A 25,570-nucleotide genomic window follows, 5' to 3' on the forward strand; every position below is an offset into this window, starting at 1 on the left:
ACAGATACCCGGGAGTGAGTTACAGACTGGAATCTAATCGAGGGGTTCGGGGTGGTTTATATATAGAATAACAGATACCCGGGAGTGAGTTACAGACTGGAATCTAATCGAGGGGTTCGGGGTGGTTTATATATATAATAACAGATACGCGGGAGTGAGTTACAGACTGGAATCTAATCGAGGGGTTCGGGGTGGTTTATATATAGAATAACAGATACCCGGGAGTGAGTTACAGACTGGAATCTAATCGAGGGGTTCGGGGTGGTTTATATATAGAATAACAGATACCCGGGAGTGAGTTACAGACTGGAATCTAATCGAGGGCTTTGGGGTGGTTTATATATAGAATAACAGATACCCGGGAGTGAGTTACAGACTGGAATCTAATCGAGGGGTTCGGGGTGGTTTATATAGAGCATAACAGACACCCGGGAGTGAGTTACTGACTGGAATCTAATCGAGGGGTTCGGGGTGTTTTATATATAGAATAACAGATACCCGGGAGTGAGTTACAGACTGGAATCTAATCGAGGGGTTCGGGGTGTTTTATATATAGAATAACAGATACCCGGGAGTGAGTTACAGACTGGAATCTAATCGAGACGTTCGGGGTGGTTGATATATAGAATAACAGACACCCGGGGGTGAGTTACAGGCTCGAATCTAATCGAGGGGTTCGGGATGGTTTATATATAGAATAACAGACACCCGGGAATGAGTTACAGACTGGAATCTAATCGAGGTGTTCGGGATGGTTTATATATAGAATAACAGATACCCGGGAATGAGTTACAGACTGGAATCTAATCGAGGGGTTCGGGGTGGTTTAAATATAGAATAACAGATACCCGGGAGTGAGTTACAGACTGGAATCTAATCGAGGGGTTCGAGATGGTTTATATAGAATAACAGATACCCGGGAGCGAGTTACAGGCTCGAATCTAATCGAGGGGTTCGGGGTGGTTTATATAAAGAATAACAGATACCCGGGAGTGAGTTACACACTGGAATCTAATCGAGGGGTTCAGGGTGGTTTATATGTAGAATAACAGATACCTGGGAGTGAGTTACAGACTGGAATCTAATCGAGGGGTTCGGGGTGGTTTCGAATTAGAATAACAGATACCCGGGAGTGAGTTACAGACTGGAATCTAATCGAGGTGTTCGGGGTGGTTTATATATAGAATAACAGATACCCGGGAGTGAGTTACAGACTGGAATCTAATTGAAGGGTTCGGGATGGTTTATATATAGAATAACAGATACCCGGGAATGAGTTACAGACTGGAATCTAATCGAGGGGTTCATGGTGGTTTATAGAGAGAATAACAGACACCCGGGAATGAGTTACAGACTGGAATCTAATCGAGGTGTTCGGGGTGGTTTATATATAGAATAACAGATACCCGGGAGTGAGTTACAGACTGGAATCTAATTGAAGGGTTCGGGATGGTTTATATATAGAATAACAGATACCCGGGAATGAGTTACAGACAGGAATCTAATCGAGGGGTTCATGGTGGTTTATATATAGAATAACAGACACCCGGGAATGAGTTACAGACTGGAATCTAATCGAGGGGTTCGGGGTGGTTTATATATAGAATAACAGATACCCGGGAGTGAGTTACAGACTGGAATCTAATCGAGGGGTTCGGGGTGGTTTATATATAGAATAACAGGTACCCGGGAGTGAGTTACAGACTGGAATCTAATCGAGATGTTCAGGGTGGTTTATATATAGAATAACAGATACCCGGGAGTGAGTTACAGACTGGAATCTAATCGAGGGGTTCGGGGTGGATTATATATAGAATAACAGATACCCGGGAGTGAGTTACAGACTGGAATCTAATCGAGGGGTTCAGGGTGGTTTATATATAGAATAACAGATACCCGGGAGTGAGTTACAGACTGGAATCTAATCGAGGGGTTCGGGGTGGTTTATATATAGAATAACAGATACCCGGGAGTGAGTGACAGACTGGAATCTAATCGAGGGGTTCGGGATGGTTTATATAGAATAACAGATACCCGGGAGTGAGTGACAGACTGGAATCTAATCGAGGGGTTCGGGATGGTTTATATAGAATAACAGATACCCGGGAGTGAGTGACAGACTGGAATCTAATCGAGGGGTTCGGGATGGTTTATATAGAATAACAGACACCCGGGAGTGAGTGACAGACTGGAATCTAATCGAGGGGTTCGGGGTGGTTTATATATAGAATAACAGATACCCGGGAGTGAGTTACAGTCTGGAATCTAATCGAGGGGTTCGGGGTGGTTTATATATAGAATAACAGATACCCGGGAGTGAGTTACAGACTGGAATCTAATCGAGGGGTTCGGGGTGGTTTATATATAGAATAACAGATACCCGGGAGTGAGTTACAGACTGGAATCTAATCGAGGGGTTCGGGGTGGTTTATATATAGAATAACAGATACCCGGGAGTGAGTTACAGACTGGAATCTAATCGAGGGGTTCGGGGTGGTTTCGAATTAGAATAACAGATACCCGGGAGTGAGTTACAGACTGGAATCTAATCGAGGTGTTCGGGGTGGTTTATATATAGAATAACAGATACCCGGGAGTGAGTTACAGACTGGAATCTAATTGAAGGGTTCGGGATGGTTTATATATAGAATAACAGATACCCGGGAATGAGTTACAGACTGGAATCTAATCGAGGGGTTCATGGTGGTTTATAGAGAGAATAACAGACACCCGGGAATGAGTTACAGACTGGAATCTAATCGAGGTGTTCGGGGTGGTTTATATATAGAATAACAGATACCCGGGAGTGAGTTACAGACTGGAATCTAATTGAAGGGTTCGGGATGGTTTATATATAGAATAACAGATACCCGGGAATGAGTTACAGACTGGAATCTAATCGAGGGGTTCATGGTGGTTTATATATAGAATAACAGATACCTGGGTGTGAGTTACAGACTGGAATCTAATCGAGGGGTTCGGGGTGGTTTATATATAGAATAACAGATACCCGGGAGTGAGTTACAGACTGGAATCTAATCGAGGGGTTCGGGGTGGTTTATGTATAGAATAACAGATACCCGGGAGTGAGTTACAGACTGGAATCTAATCGAGGGGTTCGGGATGGTTTATATATCGAATAACAGATACCCGGGAATGAGTTACAGACTGGAATCTAATCGAGGGGTTCTGGATGGTTTATATAGAATAACAGATACCCGGGAGTGAGTTACAGGCTCGAATCTAATCGAGGGGTTTGGGGTGGTTTATATATAGAATAACAGATACCCGGGAGTGAGTGACAGACTGGAATCTAATCGAGGGGTTCGGGGTGGTTTATATAGAATAACAGATACCCGGGAGTGAGTTACAGACCGGAATCTAATCGAGGGGTTCGGGATGGTTTATATATAGAACAGATACCCGGGAGTGAGTTACAGACTGGAATCTAATCGAGGGGTTCAGGGTGGTTTATATAGAATAACAGATACCCGGGAGTGAGTTACAGACTGGAATCTAATCGAGGGGTTCGGGATGGTTTATATATAGAATCACAGATACCCGGGAGTGAGTTACAGACTGGAATATAATCGAGGGGTTCGGGATGGTTTATATATAGAATAACAGATACCCGGGAGTGAGTTACAGACTGGAATCTAATCGAGGGGTTCGGGATGGTTTATATATGGAATAACAGATACCCGGGAGTGAGTTACAGACTGGAATCTAATCGAGGGGTTCAGGGTGGTTTATATATAGAATAACAGATACCCGGGAGTGAGTTACAGACTGGAATCTAATCGAGGGGTTCGGGATGGTTTATATAGAATAACAGATACCCGGGAGTGAGTTACAGACTGGAATCTAATCGAGGGGTTTGGGGTGGTTTATATATAGAATAACAGATACCCGGGAGTGAGTTACAGACTGGAATCTAATCGAGGGGTTCGGGGTGGTTTATATATAGAATAACAGAGACCCGGGAGTGAGTTACAGACTGGAATCTAATCGAGGGGTTCGGGGTGGTTTATATATAGAATAACAGAGACCCGGGAGTGAGTTACAGATTGGAATCTAATCGAGGGGTTCGGGGTGGTTTATATATAGAATAACAGATACCCGGGAGTGAGTTACAGACTGGAATCTAATCGAGGGGTTCAGGGTGGTTTATATATAGAATAACAGTTACCCGGGAGTGAGTTACAGACTGGAATCTAATCGAGGGGCTCGGGGTGGTTTATATATAGAATAACAGATACCCGGGAGTGAGTTACAGACTGGAATCTGATCGAGGGATTTGGGGTGGATTATATATAGAATAACAGATACCCGGGAGTGAGTTACAGACTGGAATCTAATCGAGCGGTTCGGGATGGTTTATATAGAATAACAGATACCCGGGAGTGAGTTACAGACTGGAATCTAATCGACAGGTTCGGGATGGTTTATATATAGAATAACAGATACCCGGGAGTGAGTGACAGACTGGAATCTAATCGAGGGGTTCGGGGTGGTTTATATATAGAATAACAGATACCCGGGAGTGAGTGACAGACTGGAATCTAATCGAGGGGTTCGGGATGGTTTATATAGAATAACAGATACCCGGGAGTGAGTGACAGACTGGAATCTAATCGAGGGGTTCGGGATGGTTTATATAGAATAACAGATACCCGGGAGTGAGTGACAGACTGGAATCTAATCGAGGGGTTCGGGATGGTTTATATAGAATAACAGACACCCGGGAGTGAGTGACAGACTGGAATCTAATCGAGGGGTTCGGGGTGGTTTATATATAGAATAACAGATACCCGGGAGTGAGTTACAGTCTGGAATCTAATCGAGGGGTTCGGGGTGGTTTATATATAGAATAACAGATACCCGGGAGTGAGTTACAGACTGGAATCTAATCGAGGGGTTCGGGGTGGTTTATATATAGAATAACAGATACCCGGGAGTGAGTTACAGACTGGAATCTAATCGAGGGGTTCGGGGTGGTTTATATATAGAATAACAGATACCCGGGAGTGAGTTACAGACTGGAATCTAATCGAGGGGTTCGGGGTGGTTTATATATAGAATAACAGGTACCCGGGAGTGAGTTACAGACTGGAATCTAATCGAGATGTTCAGGGTGGTTTATATATAGAATAACAGATACCCGGGAGTGAGTTACAGACTGGAATCTAATCGAGGGGTTCGGGGTGGTTTATATATAGAATAACAGATACCCGGGAGTGAGTTACAGACTGGAATCTAATCGAGGGGTTCAGGGTGGTTTATATATAGAATAACAGATACCCGGGAGTGAGTTACAGACTGGAATCTAATCGAGGGGTTCGGGGTGGTTTATATATAGAATAACAGATACCCGGGAGTGAGTGACAGACTGGAATCTAATCGAGGGGTTCGGGATGGTTTATATAGAATAACAGATACCCGGGAGTGAGTGACAGACTGGAATCTAATCGAGGGGTTCGGGATGGTTTATATAGAATAACAGATACCCGGGAGTGAGTGACAGACTGGAATCTAATCGAGGGGTTCGGGATGGTTTATATAGAATAACAGACACCCGGGAGTGAGTGACAGACTGGAATCTAATCGAGGGGTTCGGGGTGGTTTATATATAGAATAACAGATACCCGGGAGTGAGTTACAGTCTGGAATCTAATCGAGGGGTTCGGGGTGGTTTATATATAGAATAACAGATACCCGGGAGTGAGTTACAGACTGGAATCTAATCGAGGGGTTCGGGGTGGTTTATATATAGAATAACAGATACCCGGGAGTGAGTTACAGACTGGAATCTAATCGAGGGGTTCGGGGTGGTTTATATATAGAATAACAGATACCCGGGAGTGAGTTACAGACTGGAATCTAATCGAGGGGTTCGGGGTGGTTTATGTATAGAATAACAGATACCTGGGAATGAGTTACAGACTGGAATATAATCGAGGGGTTCGGGGTGGTTTATATATAGAATAACAGATACCCGGGAGTGAGTTACAGACTGGAATCTAATCGAGGGGTTCAGGGTGGTTTATATACAGAGTAACAGATACCCGGGAGTGAGTTACAGACTGAAATCTAATCGAGAGGTTCGGGGTGGTTTATATATAGAATAACAGATACCCGGGAGTGAGTTACAGACTGGAATCTAATCGAGGGGTTCGGGGTGGTTTATATATAGAATAACAGATACGCGGGAGTGAGTTACAGACTGGAATCTAATCGAGGGGTTCGGGGTGGTTTATATATAGAATAACAGATACCCGGGAGTGAGTTACAGACTGGAATCTAATCGAGGGGTTCGGGGTGGTTTATATATAGAATAACAGATACCCGGGAGTGTGTTACAGACTGGAATCTAATCGAGGGGTTCGGGGTGGTTTATATACAGAATAACAGATACCCGGGAGTGAGTTACAGACTGGAATCTAATCGAGGGGTTCGGGGTGGTTTATATATAGAATAACAGATACCCGGGAGTGAGTTACAGACTGGAATCTAATCGAGGGGTTCGGGGTGGTTTATATATATAATAACAGATACGCGGGAGTGAGTTACAGACTGGAATCTAATCGAGGGGTTCGGGGTGGTTTATATATAGAATAACAGATACCCGGGAGTGAGTTACAGACTGGAATCTAATCGAGGGGTTCGGGGTGGTTTATATATAGAATAACAGATACCCGGGAGTGAGTTACAGACTGGAATCTAATCGAGGGCTTTGGGATGGTTTATATATAGAATAACAGATACCCGGGAGTGAGTTACAGACTGGAATCTAATCGAGGGGTTCGGGGTGGTTTATATAGAGAATAACAGACACCCGGGAGTGAGTTACTGACTGGAATCTAATCGAGGGGTTCGGGGTGTTTTATATATAGAATAACAGATACCCGGGAGTGAGTTACAGACTGGAATCTAATCGAGGGGTTCGGGGTGTTTTATATATAGAATAACAGATACCCGGGAGTGAGTTACAGACTGGAATCTAATCGAGACATTCGGGGTGGTTGATATATAGAATAACAGACACCCGGGAGTGAGTTACAGGCTCGAATCTAATCGAGGGGTTCGGGATGGTTTATATATAGAATAACAGACACCCGGGAATGAGTTACAGACTGGAATCTAATCGAGGTGTTCGGGATGGTTTATATATAGAATACCAGATACCCGGGAATGAGTTACAGACTGGAATCTAATCGAGGGGTTCGGGGTGGTTTAAATATAGAATAACAGATACCCGGGAGTGAGTTACAGACTGGAATCTAATCGAGGGGTTCGGGATGGTTTATATAGAATAACAGATACCCGGGAGCGAGTTACAGGCTCGAATCTAATCGAGGGGTTCGGGGTGGTTTATATAAAGAATAACAGATACCCGGGAGTGAGTTACACACTGGAATCTAATCGAGGGGTTCAGGGTGGTTTATATGTAGAATAACAGATACCTGGGAGTGAGTTACAGACTGGAATCTAATCGAGGGGTTCGGGGTGGTTTCGAATTAGAATAACAGATACCCGGGAGTGAGTTACAGACTGGAATCTAATCGAGGTGTTCGGGGTGGTTTATATATAGAATAACAGATACCCGGGAGTGAGTTACAGACTGGAATCTAATCGAGGGGTTCGGGATGGTTTATATAGAATAACAGATACCCGGGAGTGAGTTACAGACTGGAATCTAATCGAGGGGTTTGGGGTGGTTTATATATAGAATAACAGATACCCGGGAGTGAGTTACAGACTGGAATCTAATCGAGGGGTTCGGGGTGGTTTATATATAGAATAACAGAGACCCGGGAGTGAGTTACAGACTGGAATCTAATCGAGGGGTTCGGGGTGGTTTATATATAGAATAACAGATACCCGGGAGTGAGTTACAGACTGGAATCTAATCGACAGGTTCGGGATGGTTTATATATAGAATAACAGATACCCGGGAGTGAGTGACAGACTGGAATCTAATCGAGGGGTTCGGGGTGGTTTATATATAGAATAACAGATACCCGGGAGTGAGTGACAGACTGGAATCTAATCGAGGGGTTCGGGATGGTTTATATAGAATAACAGATACCCGGGAGTGAGTGACAGACTGGAATCTAATCGAGGGGTTCGGGATGGTTTATATAGAATAACAGATACCCGGGAGTGAGTGACAGACTGGAATCTAATCGAGGGGTTCGGGATGGTTTATATAGAATAACAGACACCCGGGAGTGAGTGACAGACTGGAATCTAATCGAGGGGTTCGGGGTGGTTTATATATAGAATAACAGATACCCGGGAGTGAGTTACAGTCTGGAATCTAATCGAGGGGTTCGGGGTGGTTTATATATAGAATAACAGATACCCGGGAGTGAGTTACAGACTGGAATCTAATCGAGGGGTTCGGGGTGGTTTATATATAGAATAACAGATACCCGGGAGTGAGTTACAGACTGGAATCTAATCGAGGGGTTCGGGGTGGTTTATATATAGAATAACAGATACCCGGGAGTGAGTTACAGACTGGAATCTAATCGAGGGGTTCGGGGTGGTTTATATATAGAATAACAGGTACCCGGGAGTGAGTTACAGACTGGAATCTAATCGAGATGTTCAGGGTGGTTTATATATAGAATAACAGATACCCGGGAGTGAGTTACAGACTGGAATCTAATCGAGGGGTTCGGGGTGGTTTATATATAGAATAACAGATACCCGGGAGTGAGTTACAGACTGGAATCTAATCGAGGGGTTCAGGGTGGTTTATATATAGAATAACAGATACCCGGGAGTGAGTTACAGACTGGAATCTAATCGAGGGGTTCGGGGTGGTTTATATATAGAATAACAGATACCCGGGAGTGAGTGACAGACTGGAATCTAATCGAGGGGTTCGGGATGGTTTATATAGAATAACAGATACCCGGGAGTGAGTGACAGACTGGAATCTAATCGAGGGGTTCGGGATGGTTTATATAGAATAACAGATACCCGGGAGTGAGTGACAGACTGGAATCTAATCGAGGGGTTCGGGATGGTTTATATAGAATAACAGACACCCGGGAGTGAGTGACAGACTGGAATCTAATCGAGGGGTTCGGGTGGTTTATATAGAATAACAGATACCCGGGAGTGAGTTACAGACTGGAATCTAATCGAGGGGTTCGGGGTGGTTTATATATAGAATAACAGATACCCGGGAGTGAGTTACAGACTGGAATCTAATCGAGGGGTTCAGGGTGGTTTATATATAGAATAACAGATACCTGGGAGTGAGTTACGGACTGGAATCTAATCGAGGGGTTCGGGTGGTTTATATAGAATAACAGATACCCGGGAGTGAGTGACAGACTGGAATCTAATCGAGAGGTTCGGGATGGATTATATAGAATAACAGATACCCGGGAGTGAGTTACAGACTGGAATCTAATCGAGGGGTTCGGGATGGTTTAAATATAGATTAACAGATACCCGGGGGTGAGTTACAGTCTGGAATCTAATCGAGGGGTTCAGGGTGGTTTATATATAGAATAACAGATACCCGGGAGTGAGTTACAGACTGGAATCTAATCGAGGGGTTCAGGGTGGTTTATATAGAATAACAGATACCCGGGATAGAGTTACAGACTGGAATCTAATCGAGGGGTTCGGGATGGTTTATATATAGATTAACAGATACCCGGGGGTGAGTTACAGTCTGGAATCTAATCGAGGGGTTCGGGGTGGTTTATATATAGAATAACAGATACCCGGGAGTGAGTTACAGACTGGAATCTAATCGAGGGGTTCGGGATGGATTATATAGAATAACAGATACCCGGGAGTGAGTTACAGACTGGAATCTAATCGAGGGGTTCAGGGTGGTTTATATATAGAATAACAGATACCCGGGAGTGAGTTACAGACTGGAATCAAATCGAGGGGTTCGGGGTGGTTTATATATAGAATAACAGATACCCGGGAGTGAGTTACAGACTGGAATCTAATCGAGGGGTTCAGGGTGGTTTATATATAGAATAACAGATACCCGGGAGTGAGTTACAGACTGGAATCTAATCGAGGGGTTCGGGGTGGTTTATATATAGAATAACAGATACCCGGGAGTGAGTTACAGACTGGAATCTAATCGAGGGGTTCGGGATGGTTTATATATAGAATAACAGATACCCGGGAGTGAGTTACAGACTGGAATCTAATCGAAGGGTTCGGGATGGTTTATATATAGAATAACAGATACCCGGGAGTGAGTTACAGACTGGAATCTAATCGAGGGGTTCAGGATGGTTTATGTATAGAATAACAGATACCCGGGAGTGAGTTACAGAATGGAATCTAATCGAGGGGTTCAGGGTGGTTTATATATAAAATAACAGATACCCGGGAGTGAGTTACAGACTGGAATCTAATCGAGGGGTTCAGGATGGTTTATATATAGAATAACAGATACCCGGGAGTGAGTTACAGACCGGAATCTAATCGAGGGGTTCAGGGTGGTTTATAAAGAATAACAGACACCCGGGAGTGAGTTACAGACTGGAATCTAATCGAGGGGTTCAGGATGGTTTATATATAGAATAACAGATACCCGGGAGTGAGTTACAGACTGGAGTCTAATCGAGGGGTTCGGGGTGGTTTATATATAGAATAACAGATACCCGGGAGTGAGTTACAGACGGGAATCTAATCGAGGGGTTCGGGGTGGTTTATATATAGAATAACAGATACCCGGGAGTGAGTTACAGACGGGAATCTAATCGAGGGGTTCGGGGTGGTTTATATATAGAATAACAGACACCCGGGAGTGAGTGACAGACTGGAATCTAATCGAGCGGTTCGGGTGGTTTATATAGAATAACAGATACCCGGGAGTGAGTTACAGACTGGAATCTAATCGAGGTGTTCGGGGTGGTTTATATATAGAACAACAGATACCCGGGAGTGAGTTACAGACTGGAATCTAATCGAGCGGTTCGGGTGGTTTATATAGAATAACAGATACCCGGGAGTGAGTTACAGACTGGAATCTAATCGAGGGGTTTGGGGTGGTTTATATATAGAATAACAGATACCCGGGAGTGAGTTACAGACTGGAATCTAATCGAGGGGTTCGGGGTGGTTTATATATAGAATAACAGATACCCGGGAGTGAGTTACAGACTGGAATCTAATCGAGGGGTTCGGGATGGTTTATATATAGAATAACAGATACCCGGGAGTGAGTTACAGACTGGAATCTAATCGAAGGGTTCGGGATGGTTTATATATAGAATAACAGATACCCGGTAGTGAGTTACAGACTGGAATCTAATCGAGGGGTTCAGGATGGTTTATATATAGAATAACAGATACCCGGGAGTGAGTTACAGACTGGAATCTAATCGAGGGGTTCAGGATGGTTTATATATAGAATAACAGATACCCGGGAGTGAGTTACAGACTGGAATCGAATCGAGGGGTTCGGGGTGGTTTATATATAGAATAACAGATACCCGGGAGTGAGTTACAGACTGGAATCTAATCGAGGGGTTTGGGGTGGTTTATATATAGAATAACAGATACCCGGGAGTGAGTTACAGACTGGAATCTAATCGAGGTGTTCGGGGTGGTTTATATATAGAATAACAGATACCCGGGAGTGAGTTACAGACTGGAATCTAATCGAGTGGTTCGGGTGGTTTATATATAGAATAACAGATACCCGGGAATGAGTTACAGACTGGAATCTAATCGAGGGGTTCGGGGTGGTTTATATATAGAATAACAGATACCCGGGAGTGAGTTACAGACTGGAATCTAATCGAGGGGTTCAGGGTGGTTTATATATAGAATAACAGATACCCGGGAGTGAGTTACAGACTGGAATCTAATCGAGGGGTTCGGGGTGGTTTATATATAGAATAACAGACACCCGGGAGTGAGTTACAGACTGGAATCTAATCGAGGGGTTCGGGGTGGTTTATATAGAATAACAGATACCCGGGAGTGAGTTACTGACTGGAATCTAATCGAGGGGTTCGGGGTGGTTTATATATAGAATAACAGATACCCGGGAGTGAGTTACAGACTGGAATCTAATCGAGTGGTTCGGGTGGTTTATATATAGAATAACAGATACCCGGAAGTGAGTTACAGACTGGAATCTAATCGAGGGGTTCGGGGTGGTTTATATATAGAATAACAGATACCCGGGAGTGAGTTACAGACTGGAATCTAATCGAGGGGTTCGGGGTGGTTTATATATAGAATAACAGATACCCGGGGGTGAGTTACAGACTGGAATCTAATCGAGGGGTTCCGGGTGGTTTATATACAGAATAACAGGTACCCGGGAGTGAGTTACAGACTGGAATCTAATCGAGGGGTTCAGGGTGGTTTATATATAGAATAACAGAGACCCACGAGTGAGTTACAGACTGGAATCTAATCGAGGGGTTCGGGGTGGTTTATATATACAATAACAGATACCCGGGAGTGAGTTACAGACTGGAATCTTATCGAGGGGTTCGGTGTGGTTTATATATAGAATAACAGATACGCGGGAGTGAGTTACAGACTGGAATCTAATCGAGGGGTTCGGGGTGGTTTATATATAGAATAACAGATACCCGGGAGTGAGTTACAGACTGGAATCTTATCGAGGGGTTCGGTGTGGTTTATATATAGAATAACAGATACCCGGGAGTGAGTTACAGACTGGAATCTAATCGAGGGGTTCGGGGTGGTTTATATATAGAATAACAGATACCCGGGAGTGAGTTACAGACTGGAATCTAATCGAGGGGTTCAGGGTGGTTTATATATAGAATAACAGATACCTGGGAGTGAGTTACAGACTGGAATCTAATCGAGGGGTTCAGGATGGTTTATATAGAATAACAGATACCCGGGAGTGAGTTACAGACTGGAATCTAATCGAGGGGTTCGGGGTGGTTTATATATAGAATAACAGATACCCGGGAGTGAGTTACAGACTGGAATCTAATCGAGGGGTTCGGGGTGGTTTATATATAGAATAACAGATACCCGGGAGTGAGTTACAGACTGGAATCTAATCGAGGGGTTCGGGGTGGTTTATAGATGGAATAACAGATACCCGGGAGTGAGTTACAGACTGGAATCTGATCGAGGGGTTCAGGGTGGTTTATATATAGAATAACAGATACCCAGGAGTGAGTTACAGACTGGAATCTAATCGAGGGGTTCGGGGTGGTTTATATATAGAATAACAGATACCCGGGAGTGAGTTACAGACTGGAATCTAATCGAGGGGTTCAGGATGGTTTATATAGAATAACAGATACCCGGGAGTGAGTTACAGACTGGAATCTAATCGAGGGGTTCGGGGTGGTTTATATAGAATAACAGATACCCGGGAGTGAGTTACAGACTGGAATCTAATCGAGGGGTTCGGGGTGGTTTATACACAGAATAACAGATACCCGGGAGTGAGTTACAGACTGGAATCTAATCGAGGGGTTCGGGATGGTTTATATATAGAATAACAGATACCCGGGAGTGAGTTACAGACTGGAATCTAATCGAGGGGTTCGGGGTGGTTTATATATAGAATAACAGATACCCGGGAGTGAGTTACAGACCGGAATCTAATCGAGGGGTTCGGGGGGGTTTGTATATAGAATAACAGATACCCGGGAGTGAGTTACAGACTGGAATCTAATCGAGGGATTCGGGGTGGTTTATATATAGAAGGACAGATACCCGGGAGTGAGTTACAGACTGTAATATAATCGAGGGGTTCGGGGTGGTTTATATATAGAATAACAGATACCCGGGAGTGAGTTACAGACTGGAATCTAATCGAGGGGTTCAGGGTGGTTTATATATAGAATAACAGATACCCGGGAGTGAGTTACAGACTGGAATCTAATCGAGGGGTTCGGGGTGGTTTATACATAGAATAACAGATACCCGGGAGTGAGTTACAGACTGGAATCTAATCGAGGGGTTCGGGGTGGTTTATATATAGAATAACAGATACCCGGGAGTGAGTTACAGACTGGAATCTAATCGAGGGGTTCGGGGTGGTTTATATATAGAATAACAGATACCCGGGAGTGAGTTACAGACTGGAATCTAATCGAGGGGTTCGGGGTGGTTTATATAGAATAACAGATACCCGGGAGTGAGTGACAGACTGAAATCTAATCGAGGGGTTCAGGGGGGTTTATGTATAGAATTACAGATACCCGGGAGTGAGTTACAGACTGGAATCTAATCGAGGGGTTCGGGGTGGTTTATATATAGAATAACAGATACCCGGGAGTGAGTTACAGACTGGAATCTAATCGAGGGGTTCAGGGTGGTTTATATATAGAATAACAGATATCCGGGAGTGAGTTACAGACTGGAATCTAATCGAGGGGTTCGGGATGGTTTATATACAATAACAGATACCCGGGAGTGAGTTACAGACTGGAATCTAATCGAGGGATTCGGGGTGGTTTATATATAGAATAACAGATACCGGGGAGTGAGTTACAGACTGGAATCTAATCGAGGGGTTCAGGGTGGTTTATATATAGAATAACAGATACCCGGGAGAGCCTTACAGACTGGAATCTAATCGAGGGGTTTGGGGTGGTTTATATATCGAATAACAAATACCCGGGAGTGAGTTACAGACTGGAATCTAATCGAGGGGTTCATGGTGGTTTATATATAGAATAACAGATACCCGGGAGTGAGTTACAGACTGGAATCTAATCGAGGGGTTCGGGGTGGTTTATATATAGAACCACAGATACCCGGGAGTGAGTTACAGACTGGAATCTAATCGAGGGGTTCGGGGTGGTTTATATATAGAATAACAGATTCCCGGGAGTGAGTTACAGACTGGAATCTAATCGAGGGGTTCGGGGTGGTTTATATACAGAATAACAGATACCCGGGAGTGAGTTACAGACTGGAATCTAATCGAGGGGTTTGGGGTGGTTTATATATAGAATAACAGATTCCCGGGAGTGAGTTACAGACTGGAATCTAATCGAGGGGTTCGGGGTGGTTTATATACAGAATAACAGATACCCGGGAGTGAGTTACAGACTGGAATCTAATCGAGGGTTCGGGGTGGTTTATATATAGAATAACAGATAGCCGGGAGTGAGTTACAGACTGGAACCTAATTGAGGGGTTTGGGGTGGTTTATATATAGAATAACAGATGCCCGGGAGTGAGTTACAGACTGGAATCTAATCGAGGGGTTCGGGATGGTTTATATATAGAATAACAGATACCCGGGAGTGAGTTACAGACTGGAATCTAACCGAGGGGTTCGGGATGGTTTATATAGAATAACAGATACCCGGGAGTGAGTTACAGACTGGAATCGAATCGAGGGGTTTGGGGTGGTTTATATAGAATAACAGATACCCGGGAGTGAGTGACAGGCTGAACTGTTCGATTCGCGCCGGTACCGGCAATTGCCCGGCCCGGGCCCGGGATGACGGAATCCCGCCCCCTGTAGATGGTTCACATTGCTGTCAGTATCAGTGCTGGAAGGAGTGAAGGAGCTGGATGAGCTGCTTCGTTCTGGATGGTGTCGAGTTTGAGTGTTGTTGGAACTGCACTCATCCAGGCAACTGGAGAACATTCCATCGCAATCTTGACTTACGCCTTGTGGATGGTGGACAAACTTTCGGGAACCAGGTGGTGAGTTACTCTCCGCAGGATTCCCAGCCTCTGACGTGCTCTGGTAGCCACAGTATTTATACGGCTGGGTCCAGTTCAGTTTCTGATCAATGGGGACCCCCAGGATGTTGATAGTGGGGGATTTGGTGACGGTAAAGTCACTGAATGTCAAGGGGACATAGATAGGGTGGGATTATCCACTCTCGTGTGCAAAGATGTGCAGGTTAGGTGGATTGGCCGTGATAAATTGCCCTTAGTGACCAAAAAAGGTTAGGAGGGTTTATTGGGTTATGGGGATAGGGTGGAAGTGAGGGCTTAAGTGGGGGCAGACTCGATGGGCCGAATGGCCTCCTTCTGCACTGTATGTTCTATGTGTGACAGGAAGATAGAAATGCAAGCGCTCTTCACACCCTGCTTCCTGTAAGAGCTCCATTCCATTCTCGTAGTTTTTCCATCTCCTTTGTTAAGATGGAACCTTGCAAGCCACCACTTCTGACAAGTCTTTTTTCCCCCCCCCCCGCATTTGAGGATTTCTGCCCAGCGTGATTGACAGGGCCCTTCGCTGTGTGCAATCCATTTCACCCCCCCCCCCCCCCCACTGCTCTAAACCCCCCCCCCCCCTCCATGAATCATGATAGGCTTTCCCTTGCCCGAACCAAGCTTGGCATTCCGGAGACCATCCCCTGCCATTTTGCCCAACTTCAGCATGTTCCGAACTCCAAACACACTTTCCCCTGCCCTCCCTTTCACGTTTCCGTAAGGATCGCACCCTCTGAGACCACCCTAGTCCATCCTCAGTCACCCCTAACCCCCCCCCCCCTCCCCCACTGCGCCTAAGGAGAAGCAAGACTTGGTGTTTTACCTTTACCCGTCCCACAGCCCCAGCCCTCTGATACGCCTCCCAAATCAAACAGCAATGTGCTCGTATTTCTTTCAATCTTGTTTTTTTCATGAGATATTTTTTCCAATTAAGGGGCAATCCACCTACCCTGGACATCTTTTGGGTTACGTAGATACATAGAAGATAGGAGCAGGAGGAGGCCTTTTGGCCCTTCGAGCCTGCTCCGCCATTCATCACCATCATGGCTGACCATCCAACTCAATAGCCTAATCCTGCTTTCTCCCCATAGCCTTCGAAAATGAAAATCGCTTATTGTCACGAGTCGGCTTCAAAGAAGTGACTGTGAAAAGCCCCTAGTCGCCACATTCCGGCGCCTGTTCGGGGAGGCCGGTACGGGAATTGAACCGTGCTGCTGGCCTGCTTTCAAAGCCAGCGATTTAGCCCCGTGCTAAACAGCCCCTTTGATCCCATTACCGTCGCTGAATCCCCCACAATCCACATCCTGGGGGTTACCATTGATCAGAAACTGAACTGGACCCAGCCACATTAATACTGTGGCTACCAATGACAGTGAAGGAACGGCCGATATATTTCCGAGTCGGGGTGGTGAGTGACTTGGAGGGGAACCTCCTGTTGGTGGGGTTCCCAGGTATCTGCTGCTCTTGCCCTCCTAGATGGCAGTGGTCGTGGGTTTGGAAGATGCTGTCTAAGGAACCTTGGTGAGTTACTGCAGCGCATCTTGTAGACGGTGCACACGGCTGCCACTGTTTGTCGGTGGTGGAGGGAGTGAATGTTTGTGGAAGGGGGAGCAATCAAGCGGGGCTACTTTGTCCTGGATGGTGTCGAGCTTCTCGAGTGTTGTTGGAGCTGCGCTCACCCAGGCAAGTGGAGAGTCTCCCATCGCACTCCTAACTTGTGCCTTGTCGATGGTGGACAGGCTTTGGGGGGTCAGGAGGTGAGTTACTCTCTGCAGGATTCCCAGCCTCTGACCTGCCCTGGTAGCCACAGTATTAATGTGGCTGGGTCAAGTTCAATTTCTTTCTTTAAAAAAAAAAAATTTAGGGTACCCAATTAATTTTTTCCAATGAAGGGGCAATTTAGCGCGGCCAATCCACCTCCCCTGCACACCTTTGGATTGTGGGGGCGAAACCCACGCAGACACGGGGAGAATGTGCAAACTCTACACGGACAGTGACCCAGAGCCGGGATCGAACCTGGGACCTCGGCGCCGTGAGGCAGCAGTACTAACCACTGCGCCACCGTGCTGCCCTCGAGTTCAGTTTCTGATCAATGGTAACCCCCAGGGATGTTGATAGTGGGGGATTCAGTGATGGTAAAGTCATTGAAATGTCCAGGCATCTGTGTTTGCTGATGTTAGAAATAAGGTGAGTTTAATTTCATGTTTCTGGGTAAGAAAAGGTAAACTCTGGTTAGATTCATGTTAAACAAAGGTGTTTGCATGTATGGGGGAGAATTGGTTTCAGTTTAAACTGTGCCTGTATTGCGCTTAGAGAATTTACAACATGAAAAATAAACAGGAGCTTGGAGAAAGAATGAGGCCCCCCCCTTCACTCACGGTCTCTACCCCCCCATCTCTTGCGGTCTCTTCTCCCCCACCATACGGGCAGCACGGTAGCACTGTGGCTTCACAGCTCCAGGGTCCCAGGTTCGATTCCGGCTTGGGTCACTGTCTGTGCGGAGTCTGCACGTCCTCCCCGTGTCTGCGTGGGTTTCCTCCGGGTGCTCCGGTTTCCTCCCACAGTCCAAACATGTGCAGGTTAGGTGGATTGGTCATGATAAATTGCCCTTAGTGACCAAAAAAGGTTAGGGAGGGGTTATTGGGTTACGGGGATAGGGTGGAAGTGAGGGCTTAAAGTGGGTCGGTGCAGACTCGATGGGCCGAATGGCCTCCTTCTGCACTGTATGTTCTATGTCCTATCTCTCGCAGTCCCTCTGCTGGTCTCTTTCCGCCGCTTGCGGCCTCTCGCCCCCCCCCCCCCCCCCCCCCCCCTTTGCGGTCTATTTCCCACCCCTCCCCCTTCGCTGTTTGCCCTCCCGGCCCCTTCTCCATTTCTCTCTGACCCACCTCTGTACCTGTCACTGCCCAGAAATATCTCCACCCGGAAGAGTGGTGAGCCTGTGGAATTCGCCAGCAAAGAAGGTTCGTTGAGGCCCAAACATTGCATGTTTGCAAGAAGCAGGGGTGGCATGTGGCGCAGTGGTTAGCACTGGGACTGCGGCGCTGAGGACCCGGGTTCGAATCCCGACCCTGGGTCACTGCCCATGTGGAGTTTGCACATTGTCTGCGTGGGTTTCGCCCCCACAACCCAAAGATGTGCTGGTTAGGTGGATTGGCCGCGCTAAATTGCCTCTGAATTGGAAAAAGAAAAATAATTGGCTACTCTAAATTTATTTTAATAAAATGTTTGCAAGAAGCAGTTAGATAGAGCGCCTGGGGCTAAAGCGATCAAAGGAAATGCGGGGAAAGCGGGAACAGGATGATCATAATGAATGGAGCAGGCTCGAAGGGCCGAATGGCCTCCCTCCTGCTCCTATTTCCTGTGTCTGTAATCTCCCTCCCTGCCTCTGGTCTGAACACAAAAAGCAAGGAGGTCAATGATGAACCTTTCTGAAAACGGATTCAGTCTTAATTGGAGCTTTTTTCCAATTCTGGAATCTGCATTTTAGGAATAATATGAAGATTCGAGAGAGCACGGAAAGGTTTTACTAGAATGTCTCCAGTTTGAGGGATAGAGGGATAGATCGGAGTACCCTTGTAAAAGAGAGGGTTGAGAGGAGATTTGATGAAGGTGCTCAAAACCACAAGGGGTAGAGCAGAGAGGGAGAGATGCCAATTGAAGGCAAAAGAGCTAACGGACGACATGAAGCTGCATTGTGATGCAGCGAGTGGTTAGGGTGTGGAATGCACTGGAATGAGTGCCGTGGAAGACATTTAATCCTGCTTTCAAAACGGAATTGGAAAAGCGCCTGAACAAAGAGAATTCGGATGGTGTCATGTGAGAGAACCTTTAAGAAATGGGTGTTTACTCCTGCAGTGATGTCAGAGAGTGGGTGGAGCTGTGCTGTCTGTCAGCTTTTTACTTTCGTTTTAGGCTGTTTGCTGCAGGGTGTGTTTTAGTTTCGTTTTCAGAGCTGGATAGCTGCAGTCACAGCCAGAAGGTGTCTGAATCTCTCTCTGTAATCTAAAGATTGTAAATCGATCCTGGTGATTTAAAACTAATAACAGGAGTGACTTTAACCCGATGTGCTTCTGGTAAAAGGTGTTTTTTTTTGTCTGGATGTTGTTTGGGAAGTTATTAAGCGTTACTTAGTGTTGTATTCTTTGGGGGTTGTATTTGAAGCGATGGTTGCTAAGATGTTCACTTATGTTTTAAAAAGGTTAACTTGAGTTCATAGAATAAACATTGTTTTGCTTTAAAAAATACTTTTCCATTTCTGCTGTCCCACACCTGTAGAGTGGGCCGTGTGCTCCCCATACCACAATCCAGTAAAAGTTGTGGGTCAGGTGAACCCCATGATACACTTTGGGGTTCTCTAAACCCTGGCCCCTAACAGTGGCAACACTGGGGGAGAGAGCTAGCTGAGTTGTTCTTGCCAAGAGTCAGGACAGATATGAAAGGCGGAATGCTCTGTAACTGATCCTCTCTCCCTGTCCTGGCTCTACCACCTGGCTCACGGGAAGGAGGCGGTAGAAGTTCCAGGCGTTCTGGCGAAACCACTCGCGTATTGTCCCTAACTCACTCCAATGCTGTGAACTTGGAACTACCTGAGGCGTCTAATCTTTCGACAGATGTTTGTGAATCATTCCATTCCTCACTATTCTCGGACTGAGCTCTGGGTGATAGAACTGTTTGTAGGGACCTGTATGTGAGGCAGCCCTGTCACTACGAGTCCTGTTATCTTTTTTTTTTTAAATTTAGAGTACCCAATTCATTTTTTCCAATTAAGGGCGATTTAGCGTGGCCCGGCACATCTTTGGGTTGTGGGGGCGAAACCCACGCAGACACGGGGAGAATGTGCAAACTCCACACGGACAGTGACCCAGAGCCGGGATCGAACCCGGGTCCTCGGTGCCGTGAGGCAGCAGCGCTAACCGCTCCGCCACCGTGCTGCCCCTCCACAATCTGTTCTAACGCTGTACTGCTTTCACTGTGAACTAATGAAAGTGACTGCTGCTTTTTCTCTTTCAGGTTCTGCTCACCCAGCAATTCAGCTACTCCTGTCTGTGGGAATGATTGAGAAGATTGCAAAGTCGCCATCCTGCTCCACCTCCTAACACACTGCCAGCAGCTATCCCCTTTTCTCCATCTGACCCTCGCTCGTTGCTCAGTCGGACCCACTTGATTCCCACTCAATCTCTCGACTCGGTCCCCAGCTGCTCCCCACTTTCCTCCCGACATCCCCGCTCGCTCTCCCTGCTCGCCCCCCTATCTGATTCCTGCTGAAGCTTCGTGTCCAAGCCTCCGGATTTTCCTCCTGGATGTGGATACACTGTCGATCTGCCTGACACCCTCCACCAGCCCCCACCGAACCAAGTCGCCATGGACGACAACTTCAAGGACCGGACGGCTTTCATCAGAGGGGCCAAGGACATTGCCAAGGAGGTGAAGCGGCAGGCGGCCAAGAAGGTGGGCAAGGGTGCGGACCGGCTGCAGGACGAGTACAGCCGGCGTTCCTACACGCGATTCCAGGAGGATGACGACGACGATGACTACCAGCCACAACACGGCTACACGCGTGGAAACGACGAGGAGGGCGGCTCCAGCGATGCCACCGAGGGCCATGATGAGGAGGACGAGATATACGAGGGGGAGTATCAGGGCATCCCCCATGCCAACAAGATGGTGGATGAGCACATGGCAAGCACACAGCCCATGGTGGATGAGTTTAGAGACTACGAGGAGATGGAAGGTGACCGGGAGAAGGAAAAGGAGCAGCTGGCTCAGCAATACGAGCTGATCCTGCAGGAATGTGGTCACGGCCGCTTTCAGTGGACACTCTATTTTGTCCTGGGCCTGGCTCTCATGGCGGACGGGGTCGAGGTCTTTGTGGTGGGGTTCGTGTTGCCCAGTGCTGAGAAGGACATGTGCCTATCTGACTCCAACAAGGGTATGCTCGGTGAGTGTGGGGAACATTCAACTCCTAGACCATTGGGATTGAAGCTTCAGAGCTGTGTTGGGCTCCAGGCCCTGCCCCACTCAGTGTGCCCGGGTGCCAGGCCCAGACCCCGCCCCACACACACTGCCCCAACCCATGCGCTGCCCTGGGCCCTGCACTGCGCATCCCCCTTGCCCCGTTGTGTGCACAGGTGCCAGAGGATTGGAGGTGGCAAATGTGATACCCTCAATTAAGAAATGTCAGGTCATTCCTCATAACTACAGATCAGTTCACTTAACGTCAATGGTGGGTAAAGTGCCCTACCTGCTGTGTGTGTGTGTGACGCCCTACGCCATTCTCCTTCTCTGGGATTCTCGCTGCTCCCCCGGGCGTTATTTGAAAACCATTCCCGTCCACATTGACGCAGAAGTCCAAACTATGCGTTCCTAGTTACTCTGAGAGCGAATTCGGCACTGCAATGCTGGTTGAGGCTGCCTGGGTGCTCGAGGTGTTTTCGAGGCTGCCACTGACGCAGTTTGCAATTGTCTGTATTACATCTCACAATGACAAGGTGATTCGCTCTTCAGGGAGCGACAATAATAAATAGAGGACGCACTAAATCGGAGCGAGCCGCGACATCCACACACTGCCCAGCCTCCCACTGATCTGTGGTCAGGTGCCCACCTGGGGGTCAGACATGCAATGATTCAAATAGTCTGCTACAGCCTCACTTGCCCGGGGGGAGAGGGATTGAGGACAGAGTTAGAGAGCGAGGTTTGTGGTGGTGACCAAAGACAATGGCTTCAGTCTTCCCGATATTTAATTGGAGGGAGTTTCTCCTCCTCCAGGAGACCAGGGATCAAAGCCAAGACGAGGGAGGTTAAGAATATAGAATCGTGGAATCTCCACAGTGCAGAAGGAGGCTATTCGGCCATTGCGTCTGCACCGACCCTCAGGAAGAGCACCCTATCTAGGCCCACTCGCCATCACCACCCTCCCAATTCCCCCCCCCCCCCCCCCCCCACCCCCCCCCCCCCCCCCCCCACCCTCCATCCCCGTAACCTCACCGAACCTTCACATCTTTGGACACGAAGGGGCAATCTTAATACCATATGACGGAACAGAAAGAGAGACCGTATGAATGCAGGTCAGGTCAATTCTTCAGATTGGAACCAGGCCAAATACAATAATATTTGATAGAGGAAGTCAAGAGGAAAATGAGACCGGCAAAGGGAGAATATTGGGACAGAATCATAGTCAATATAAAAGGGAATCTTGTTGCGTCATGCAAATAGTAAGCAGGTAGTATTGGGGTGAGTCCTGTTAGGGACAAAGAGGGTAATCATCATAGAATTTACAGTGCAGAAGGAGGCCATTCGGCCCATCGAGTCTGCACTGGCTCTTGGAAAGAGCACCCTACCCAAGGTCCACACCTCCACCCTATCCCCATAACCCAGTAACCCCACCCAACACTAAGGGCAATTTTAGACACCAAGGGCAATTTATCACGGCCAATCCACCTAACCTGCACACCTTTGGACTGTGGGAGGAAACCGGAGCACCCGGAGGAAACCCACGCAGACACGGGGAGGACGCGCAGACTCCGCACAGACAGTGACCCGAGCCGGGAATCGAACCTGGGACCCTGGAGCTGTGAAGCAATTGTTCTAACCACGATGCTACCGTGCTGTAAGCTTGGAGCGCCGGGCAAGGTTAAAATACTGAATAACCACTTTGCAGCGGCGCTTATTAAGGGAGAGGAAACTGACAAAACCGGCGATAGAAACAGAGATGGTGAAAATTGATAGGCAGGGGGTGCTGGAAAGGCCGGGTTTCCTTAAAGTGGATAATTCACCTGGTCCGGATGGTTTGCATCGCTAGCTGCTAAAGGAAATTGGGGTGGAGATCGTGGAGGGGCTTGTCGTCATCTTCCAATCTTCCCCAGGTATGCGGAGGTGCCAGACGATTGGACAGTGGCAAATGTGTCACCTTCAGTCGAGAAAGTGCCAGGACATTCCTCGCAACTACAGGTCAGTTAGTTTAACATCAGCGGTGAGTGAGGTTTTAGAGGCAATAGCGAGGAGGAAAGAATTCACAGACACTTGAAGAGTTTTGGATTGATTAAGGAGAGCCAGCATGGATTTGTAAAAGATTTTTGACTAATGTAATTCAACTTTTTTTTTTAAATAAAAAATTTAGAGTACCCAATTCATTTTTTTTTTTCAATCAAGGGGCAATTTAGCGCGGCCAATCCACCTGCCCTGCACATCTTTGGGTTGTGGGGGTGAAACCCACGCAGACACGGGGAGAATGTGCAAACTCCACACGGACAGTGACCCAGAGCCGGGATCGAACCCGGGTCCTCGGCGCCGTGAGGCAGCAGTGCTAACCCACTGCGCCACCCCGTGCTGCCCCGTAATTCAACTTTTTGATGAAGTTACAGGGAAGGTCGATGAAGGAAACACAATAGAAGTCTAAATGGATTTTAAGTAGGTGCTTGACAAGATACCTCATGAGAGGCAGGTTTACAAAATTGAGGTTCATGAAATAGGAGCGTCAATGTCCAGCGTTGGCTTAAGGACAGAAAATGGTTGTTAAATCATGTTGGATGGTTGTTCCTCAGTCAGGATAGTAGACAGCCGTGGCCCCCAGGATCACAGCTTATTTTGATTTTGGAATACAGAGTAAAATTATGAAGTGAGAAAAATAAACTGTTGACACATAGTAAAGATGGCCTGGCAGGCATGTGTTGCGACTGCAGCATGTGGGTGCTCCTGGGCACCAGTACGACCCAGGGGAAATGTGTCTGCGGCTCAGAGTGATTGAGCTGGAGGTTGAGCTGCAGACACTGGGGGGGGGCGAATTCCCCGTTTTAGCGGCAGAGTGTTGACGCCGTCGTAAAGGCCGGAGCGCTAGAAGCAGCGATCCCCCCCAACCCACAGGGTGCCAGCAGGGCACTGGAGGGCACCTTGGGCCAGCACGGGTCCGCACATGCGTGTGGTAGCCTTCTCTGCTCCGGCCCCCGGGCAACTTGGCAGAGTCGAGTCGAGTCTTTGTCAAATATCTCGGGGACCCAGATTCAAATCCCACCATGCCAGGTGGTGCAATTTGAATTCAATAAAAATCTGGGGCAGGGTTCTCCGACCCCCCCCCCCCCCCCCGCCGGGTCGGAGAATCGCCGGGGGCTGGCGTGAATCCCGCCCCCGCCGATTGCCGAATTCTCCGGCACTGGAGATTCGGCGGGGGCGGGAATCGCGCCGCGCCGGTTGGCGGCCCCCCCCCCCCGCGATTCTCCGGCCCGGATGGGCCGAAGTCCCGCCGCTAAAATGCCTGTCCCGCCGGCGTGGATTAAACCACCTACCTTACCGGCGGGACAAGGCGGCGCGGGCGTGCTCCGGGGTCCTGGGGGGCGGGGCGATCTGGCCCCGGGGGGGTACCCTCACGGTGGGCTGGCCCGCGATCGGGGCCCACCGATCCGCGGGCGGGCCTTGTGCCGTGGGGGCACTCTTTTCCTTCCGCCTTCGCCACGGTCTCCACCATGGCGGAGGCGGAAGAGACCCCCTCCACAGCGCATGCGCGGGGATGCCGTGAGCGGCCGCTGACGCTCCCGCGCATGCGCCGCCCGGCAATGTCATTTCCGCGCCAGCTGGCGGGGCACTTCCGCCAGCTGGCAGGGCGGAAATCAGTCCGGTGTGGGCCTAGCCCCTCAAGGTTAGGGCTCGGCCGGTCAAGGGGTGGAGGATTCCGCACCTTTGGGGCGGCGCGATGCGCGACTGATTTGCGCCGTTTTTGGCGCCGGTTGGCGGACATCGCGCCGATACCTGAGAATTTCGCCCCTGGAATTAAAAATCTAATGTGCTGGTTAGGTGGATTGGCCGTGCTAAAATTGTACCTTTGTGTGCAGGTTAGGTGGGGTTACAGGGTTAGGGTGGAGGGAGTCAGCCTAGGACATAGAATGTCCAA

General features: G+C 47.7%; 1 protein-coding gene across 1 annotated transcript in view; it reads left to right on the forward strand.

Annotated features, from left to right (window-relative positions):
* The window catches only part of LOC140403000 (synaptic vesicle glycoprotein 2A-like), a 56,507-nt gene that overhangs the window by 4,954 nt on the left and 25,983 nt on the right, over positions 1-25,570 (forward strand). The window contains exon 2 of the mRNA XM_072490657.1: positions 20,701-21,628. Within this exon, the coding sequence (XP_072346758.1) occupies positions 21,052-21,628 (577 nt within the window). The 5' untranslated portion in view covers positions 20,701-21,051. The remainder of the gene's footprint in view (positions 1-20,700; positions 21,629-25,570) is intronic.

This window comes from Scyliorhinus torazame, chromosome 26 (assembly GCF_047496885.1).
Source record: "Scyliorhinus torazame isolate Kashiwa2021f chromosome 26, sScyTor2.1, whole genome shotgun sequence".
In the NCBI taxonomy this organism is placed as follows: Eukaryota; Metazoa; Chordata; class Chondrichthyes; order Carcharhiniformes; family Scyliorhinidae; genus Scyliorhinus; species Scyliorhinus torazame.